This window comes from Crocuta crocuta, unplaced genomic scaffold (genome assembly GCF_008692635.1).
Source record: "Crocuta crocuta isolate KB4526 unplaced genomic scaffold, BGI_CrCroc_1.0 scaffold68, whole genome shotgun sequence".
Taxonomy (NCBI): Eukaryota; Metazoa; Chordata; class Mammalia; order Carnivora; family Hyaenidae; genus Crocuta; species Crocuta crocuta.
In genome coordinates, this window is record NW_027532426.1 from 1,085,736 (window position 1) to 1,093,859 (window position 8,124).

The window sequence follows — 8,124 nt, forward strand, 5'->3', positions numbered from 1 at the left end:
AGGATCGGGGCCAGGGTTCTAACCTGGGCGCTGGCTGGAGAGGGATAAGGGACATCAGACTTCTATTCCACACTGGGGTTCCAGGATCCGTAGGGGTAAAGAGGGCTGGCAAAACTCTCTTCTTAGATTGTGTGCATGAGTTTACATGTCATTGTTTCCCTATGCTCTTTTTTATTTTTAAAATTTTTAAATGTTTTATTTATTTCTGAGAGGGAGGCAGACAGCGTGAGCAGGGGAGGATCAGAGAGGGAGGGAGATACAGAATCCAAAGCAGGCTCCGGGCTCTGAGCTGTCAGCACAGAGCCCGACGTGGGGCTTGAACCCACCAACCACAAGATCATGACCTGAGCCGAAGTCGGATGCTTAACTGACTGAGCCACCCAGGCACCCCTCCCTATGCTCTTTACTTTTGGATTTCCCTTGGAGGTGGACAAGGAAGGAGCCTCCTTCAGGTTCCATGGAATCAGGTGGAGGAAGGTTGGGAGAGGAAGGCTTTTCCCACGTCCTATGCTCCAGGGATTTTATCCATGGTTTCCTGCCGTGGAAGGAGACAGGGTGGTGGGCAGCACAGAGAAAGCTGGTGTTGGGCTCTGCACCCACTCCTGTCCCCCAGGTCTCTGTGGATGCTGCATTTTTCTCTGGTAGGTGCCCCCCTGCCCCACCCAACAGCAGTATGCCTCCTAACAAATGCATCTGTCCCTTAGCCAAGATCCCTGTTGCCTCTCAGTGGGGAAGTTGTAGGGCTGGGTGGGGGACCATCCCCTGGAAGGAGATTAGAGTGTCCGTCAGGGGTGGGTGGGGCAAGGCGGGGCCCTTGCTTACTCACATCCTTGCAAGTCCTTGGGCGGCAGATTTGCAGAGCCTGCAGCCTCAAGTGTCTGTCTCAGCATGGTCTTCTGAGCTCCCAAGCCCCAGTGAGGGGGTGCTCCCTTGGCATGTGCTTTGGCGGCAGCTGGGATGGCGGGGAGAAGGAGGCTTTGCTTCCCTTCTGGGAGCAGTTGATCCCGGGAAGAGCGTTGGAGCCTGCAGCGGGGGCTGTTGGGGCCTGTCTGGGGAGATGGGACGCGTCAGGCAGCCCCAGACACGACTGCATTCCTCCCAACATGCCTGCTGGGGTCTGTGGGGCTGAGGGGCTGGCGGGAGGGTGGGTGTGGCTGCTGGGGGTGCCTCCCGAGGCTGCCTGGGAGACGTGGGGCAGCTGAGGTCCCGATATACAAACCTCCAACCCAGAACCAAATGGACCCCTGGAAACGTCCCCTGAGTCTCAGGATCTCAGGAGTCAGGGACCCTCGAGACACTCCCAGATGCCAGCACTGCCTCTCCACCCCCAATACCCCTGGGCCAGCCTGAGTCAGCCTCTCCCACTGCAGCTGTCCCCAGGGGCCTGGGAGACACCTGGGGCTAGAAGGACAAAGGCCCTCCTGACCTGTTCCAGGGCTGTTGCTCACCCTCCTTGCGCCCAGACAAGGCTACAACAGCGCTAACCAGACTTTGTACCGCACTTGGCTTATAACACCCTTATGTATACACTGCCACACTGGATTCTCAGAGCTGACTCTGCGGTAGGCAGGGCGGTTGATGTTTACTCCCGCTTTACAGATGAGCAAACTGAGGCTCGGAGAAATGTCAGGTCCTGGCTCACACAGGGGCACACAGCAGAGCCCGGACTCAGTCTGCCTCCGTGTTCTTTCAGCACGTCTCTGGCTGTGCTGTGATGGCCCCCGCCCTTGGCTACCTGCTCTTGGCCGGCCAATGTCATGGGCCTGTCCACAGGCGTGTGGAGGGTCCTAGAGTCTGTGTCCAGGGTTGGGGAGAAGCTGCCTAGATTTTCCTTTAATGGGGGTGTCAGGGTGGAAGCCTGAGCCACCTGACTGGCCGGGCACATTGCAGGGATGTGACGGGCTTCTCGGCACAGCCTCGCAGGTCAGATCTGGGTGGACCCCCAATAGCTTCTTGTTTCTTTTGATAGATGGTCATGCTGAGGGGGCATCACTGTGCCTAACGTAGCCTTGTCACGCTGGCATTTCTCCTGCCAGGAGCCACCTGGAGTGATGTCTGGGTGGATGTCCAAAGCCCACCTCGTTAATGGGAGGACAGGTCACCAGGTTTCTGGTACAGACGCCCTGCTCCCCGCCACCTGGCCGAGCCCAGCATGCGGGCTCCCGAGGGCCGCGGCTCCCAGGCCCAGATGGGAAAGTATAGCCTGCAGGCCCACACCTCCTTATGTGAATCACACCTGGCGGGACAAGAAACCAAAAACACCCCAAACAATGAGTTTCCAGTAAAATATGACAGACGTGATGGGGCGGGGGAGAGGAGGGATCTGACTGGGAGCTGGCACTGGCCTGTGGGTGGTGAAAGCCAAGGGGAATGGAAAACGCCAGGCCCGCCCCCTACTCAGGAGTATAAAGTACTCACCTCCTATTCCAACTTACCTGAGCACCTTTCTCTCCTCTCTGCCGACTCGCTCACTCGCTCACCTCCTCCTGCACCATGACCACCTGCAGCCGCCAGTTCACCTCCTCCAGCTCCATGAAGGGCTCCTGCGGCATCGGGGGCGGCTCCGGCCGCATGTCTTCCGTCCTGGCTGGAGGGTCCTGCCGGGNAGTGAGAAGGTGACCATGCAGAACCTCAACGACCGGCTGGCCTCCTACCTGGACAAGGTGCGCGCCCTGGAGGAGGCCAACACCGACCTGGAGGTGAAGATCCGCGACTGGTACCAGAGGCAGCGGCCCGCTGAGACCAAGGACTACACCCCCTACTTCAAGACCATCGAGGACCTGAGGAACAAGGTGTGCGGGCTGGGCAGCAGGGCCTGCCATTCTAGCTCCGTCACTCGGGAGCAATAGGTGCCCCAGGCCACTGGGATCTTTAGATTACTAGATGGGGCAGATTCGAACCCCACATCCCTTCTTCTGGCTCTGGACGCCCCCAGCAAAGCCGGTCAGCGTCCCCTGCTTTGCTCATGCCTTTCAGGGCTCCAGACCTCAGACTGGGTGAGCCTGGGGAATCCTGCCCTTACATTTTACAGCAGAAGGAGTCAAAGCTCTGAGAGGTGCTGTGGCCTGCAAATCAATGGCAGAGCTGAGGCCAGAGCCCTTGTTCCCACCTGCTAATACAGGCGGCAGTTACCTGTTCCCCAGCACAGGGGAGGAGCGAGGCTGTAACGGGACCAGGCTAGACACCCAAACCGCTCATTAGCGCATTAGTCTGGGCTGTGGCGGCTGCCGCCCATGAGCTCTGGCACGGGCGCCCCTCCCCATGGGCAGGCGGGCACAAAAACCCCACAGAGGCAATCAGCGGCCATCCGCCTTACATGTCCTGTGCAGGGGGGGAGCCTGGGGGACTTGTATCACCTGGCTCCAGTCCTGATCCCAACCCCCTGCTCCAACCTCACCCTGGGAGCCCACCCCGCTGCTCCTGCTTCCTTTCGTGTCTGGCTCTGATGCTTCACGCAGATTAGGTAACTGAGATGACGAGGGAGAGAACTGCAGCCAGTCCAGGGTTCAGTCTTTCTTCTTCTGCTTCTGCGTCTTCTTTTCTCAGCCCCTGCGCTAGCTGGGTCTCCTCTTTTGGGAAATCCACACCTGAGGTCCCATACCCTGCCGGGCTTGAAAAGGAATGTGTGAAGACTGACAGGCTGGCTTGTACAGAAAGAGGAGAATTCAGACCAGGAAGGGAGTTTTGGGAGCCTTAGATCACTCCTCTGCTCTGTGGGCAGGGAAACTGAGACCCTGAGACTCATCAGTGGTAGAACCAGGACTATAACTCAAGGGCTTTTGGTTCCAAGGCCAGGGCTCTTTCTATCCATTTTTTCTGCCCAGGAGTCAGCACAGTCCTGGGTCAAGGCTGGGCCACCAGGGGTTACCCTTTAGGTGGCCATGGCAAAGGCGTTCGGGAGGAGGGGAGACTCAGGTGAGAGGCCCGATGTATGCAGGCTGCAGCGAGGTCTGGCTAGTGACATTCATTTGATTGACGACCTGTGCCGTTTCCTCCTGCAGATCCTCACAGCCACCGTGGACAATGCCAATGTCGTCCTGCAGATCGACAATGCCCGTCTGGCTGCTGATGACTTCCGCACCAAGTGAGTTTGCAGCGGTGGCTTAGGATGTCGAATCTACCCGGGTGGGGCATTTTGGAGCAGTGTTCCCTCAACAGGGCTGATCAGTGCCAGGATGGCCATGTGAAAACCCCTTGGGGTGCTTGTAAAAATACGAGATTCCTGGGCCCCACCCTGGAGTTCTGAATCAGTTACTCTTAACAGGCTACCTCAGTGTTTCTGACCCACAGCCAGGTTTGGGTGCCATTGCTTTAGGGCAGAGAGGTTCCCCACTCCCCCACCTGCCCCTCAAGTGCAGGAGGCAGTCACATTTGGAGGCCTGTGTGCTATTGGCTGTAAGGTCAGAAGCATCTCCCCTCCCTGAATTCTGCTGCCTAATGAACTGCCTCATTCCCTGCCCCCAGGAATGTTCAGATCTGAGCCTTCAGTGGGTGCTGTGTCCAACCATGTCATTTTCAAGATTGACTCCCTAACCACCCTCAGGGTGCCAGCTATGGGAAGAAGCTGCAGGGAGCAGAGAACAAAGCCTTCACTGTGGCCAGGATGGATGTTTCATTCCTCTTGTCTCTGGTCATTCCAGGTATGAGACTGAGCTGAACCTGCGCATGAGCGTGGAGGCCGACACCAACGGCCTGCGCAGGGTGCTGGATGAGCTGACCCTGGCCAGAGCCGACCTGGAGATGCAGATCGAGAGCCTCAAGGAGGAGCTGGCCTACCTGCGGAAGAACCACGAGGAGGTGAGAACCAGCTTAGAAGATGAGCTGGGAGGGAAAGGATGGGATTGAGATGGGGGGTGGTGGTGGTGCAGGCAATGCTCAGGCCAGGAACACTTGTGACTAGGGAGCCCCAACTGGTTGCCATGGGAAGCTCCTGACTGTGGACTGTTCTTTGATTGTGCAGGAAATGAATGCCCTGAGAGGCCAGGTGGGCGGAGACGTCAACGTGGAGATGGACGCCGCCCCTGGCGTGGACCTGAGCCGCATCCTGAACGAGATGCGCGACCAGTACGAGAAGATGGCGGAGAAGAACCGCAAGGACGCCGAGGACTGGTTCTTCAGCAAGGTGCGTGTCACCCCAGGTGGAAGGGACCCAGGAGACCCGCCTTCCAGGAACTTCTAGTGTGAATGATTTTTTTTTTTTCTTTTCTGTAGACAGAGGAACTGAACCGCGAGGTGGCCACCAACAGCGAGCTGGTGCAGAGCGGCAAGAGCGAGATCTCCGAGCTCCGGCGCACCGTGCAGAACCTGGAGATCGAGCTGCAGTCCCAGCTCAGCATGGTAGGGGAGCTGCCAGGCTTGGATCTGATCTAGGACTGGGAGGGAGGGAGTGACTAGCCTCACTGATCCTTGATCTTTCCCTCCCTCACAGAAAGCATCCCTGGAGAACAGCCTGGAGGAGACCAAAGGCCGCTACTGCATGCAGCTGGCCCAGATTCAAGACCTGATCGGCAACGTAGAGGAGCAGCTGGCCCAGCTGCGCTGCGAGATGGAGCAGCAGAACCAGGAATACAAGATCCTGCTGGACGTGAAGACGCGGCTGGAGCAGGAGATCGCCACCTACCGCCGCCTGCTGGAGGGCGAGGACGCCCAGTGAGTGCACTGCCCTCCTTCCCAGTCCATCCCCCACTATCCACCTACGGTATCTCATGTGTCTAATGATCTTGTCCTTTTCTGTCTTCATAGCCTCTCCTCTTCCCAGTTCTCCTCTGGCTCTCAGTCGTCCAGAGATGGTAAGACTTTTCTCCTCATCAAGCCTCGACTCACGACCACTTCCTTCCAATTCCCTTCCCCAGCAGGTCTAGGGAATTGGCTTTTTGAGGGGTTGAGCTAGAGTTTTCTCCCCTGAGATCCCTTATAAACTGATGTGGGTAGAAGAAGCCATTTTATAAACCTTCCTTTGGGCTAGGAGCTAGTGGCCTCCACTCTTTTACTTCTGTCACCTGGTGTCTGTGGCAGACCCCATGGCTCTGGTGGTCAGCACCACGGACAGGACCCCACATGGCTCTTCCCTTCAAGACCAGTCCACTTGGGTTGATCTGGACTGAACCAGTCTGATCTGAGTTCTTAGGAGCCTCCAGTGTGAGGACACAGACTCTGTCCGACCTTAAGAAGCTCTGGTCTGAAAAAAAAACTGTGCAGATGGTATCAGTGCTTGGATAAGAGCAGTGAGTGAAGAGATAATCAGGGGAGAGGACACCAGGGAGAGAGTCTGTTTAATCTTCTCAACTCCTTGGTCTCCCCACTCCTGATTTCTCCATTGCCTGGTAACACCTTCTCTCCCCTCTTCCTCAGTGACCTCCTCCAGTCGCCAGATCCGCACCAAGGTCATGGATGTGCACGATGGCAAGGTGGTGTCCACCCACGAGCAGGTTCTTCGCACCAAGAACTAAGGCTGCTCAGCATTGCTCAGGCATAGGAGCACCCTCCTCCCCCGCCCACTGTGTGGATACAAGACCTCACTGGGCAATCCCCTCTCTTGCCCCCCCAAAACTTCACACTTGAGTCCTGCTTCACCCTTGCCCCCTCCTGGCATTCAATAAAGCTTCATTATCTGAGTTGCACAGCTCCCGCCTCTACCTGGTCATTGTTAGGAGTAGAGGTGGGAAGAAAGCGGGGGAAGGCTCTCTTTGGAGCCTGTTGGTAGCACCTGGCTGTGGCCCCTGGGACTGGGTAAAAAGGCTTGGGGGCGGACTGGGCTCAGGTCCCAAATGACTTTCACCATCTCAAAAGATACAGATGGATGTGTGTACTAGGTCATTTGTGCTGTCTCAAAGGTCATGGAGGAGCATTCACTCACTCACTCACTCACTAATTTGTTTATTCGTTTATTTATTTATCAGTTTGTTTATTTATTCACCAATATCATTGAGTGCCTTTTGTGTACCAGGCATTGTGGCAGGTTAAAGATTTTTTTAACAGTTTTGTCATCAGAGATTTCTTTGAGAATATACTGAAAGCTATAGATCTTTTTTTCTCCCCCAGCCCAATAAGCACACACACATTTGCCCATAGTTCATGAGGTTCCTGTGTCCCTTAAGGCTCATCAGTGGAGGTCCACAAACCCAGTAAGAACTCAGGTTTTCCTGAGAAGTTGTCTCCCTCCATCTTGCCTGCTCTTGTCTCTAGAGCAGGGATGGAACCTGCCTGCTCTAAGTTGACGGAGGGCAGGTTGGTTATCATCTCCAAGCCTCAGTTTTCACATCCATAAAATGGGCACAATGACAGTACCTAACTCATGGGCCTTTTGTGTGGATTTGCTGGAAGAATGCATGCAAGGCCACTAGCACAGGGCCTGGCAGAGTGCAGGCTCAGGGAACGGCTGTGAGCAATACTGGGTGAACTACCTCTCATGTGTGGTGATTCGCCATCCAGGATGATGGCATTTTTAGAGGCTTTGGGAACTGATGGACTGGATTCTAACCCTGGCTCTGTTCTGTATTCACTCTGTGATCTTGGAGAGTCTGTTTCCCCACTTGTCTAGTAAGCATGGTGAACTTTGCTTCTTGGAGTTAATATGAGAATCCAGCAAGTAAATGCACGGTAAGAACCAGGGTTGTAGGTTGTAGGAGACTTCTCTGGTGGTGTCTTTTTTTCTTTCTGTAGGGAGCTGGCAAAGGAGGAAGAAGGGGAGGATCTCACCTGAGTGCTAGTGAGAATTCCAGAGATGGGTAGGGCTCATCGCCCGGAGCTAGGAAAGAGTTGACTAGTCACGGTGTCAGTTTCAAAAGCTCATTCATTTGGCTGTGTGAATGAAACTTCTTGGGGGAGCCAAGGATGAGACTTGGGTTAAAGAAAGACTTAGTCCTTGAGAGCAAGGGATCTAAAAGCCTAGGTTTTGGAATTAGACACCCTGGGTTGGAGTCCCAGCTCCCACACTGACTAGCATGGAAGAGTTTGGGCAAGATCCTCTTACAAAATGGGGAATGAAAACCCTTACCACATAAGGCCAATGGTAGATAGAATGATCTCATGCAGGCGATGAATTTAGCATTGTGGTTGGCACATTGTCAGTGCTCTATAAATGGTAGAGTAGGAGGGTGAGTTATTAGGAATTGGAATGAAGTG

At 55.2% G+C, this 8,124-nt stretch overlaps 1 protein-coding gene across 1 annotated transcript; it reads left to right on the top strand.

The window, feature by feature from the left end:
- The first annotated feature begins 2,493 nt into the window (after nt 1-2,493).
- Nucleotides 2,494-6,581, top strand: LOC144243977 (keratin, type I cytoskeletal 14-like). Its single transcript, XM_077779139.1, is given in 9 exon segments — nt 2,494-2,593; nt 2,596-2,792; nt 4,002-4,084; nt 4,641-4,797; nt 4,961-5,122; nt 5,212-5,337; nt 5,429-5,649; nt 5,743-5,789; nt 6,352-6,581. Coding segments are annotated over 9 exon segments (1,191 nt in total). The 3' UTR covers nt 6,450-6,581.
- Nucleotides 6,582-8,124: the final 1,543 nt, after the last annotated feature.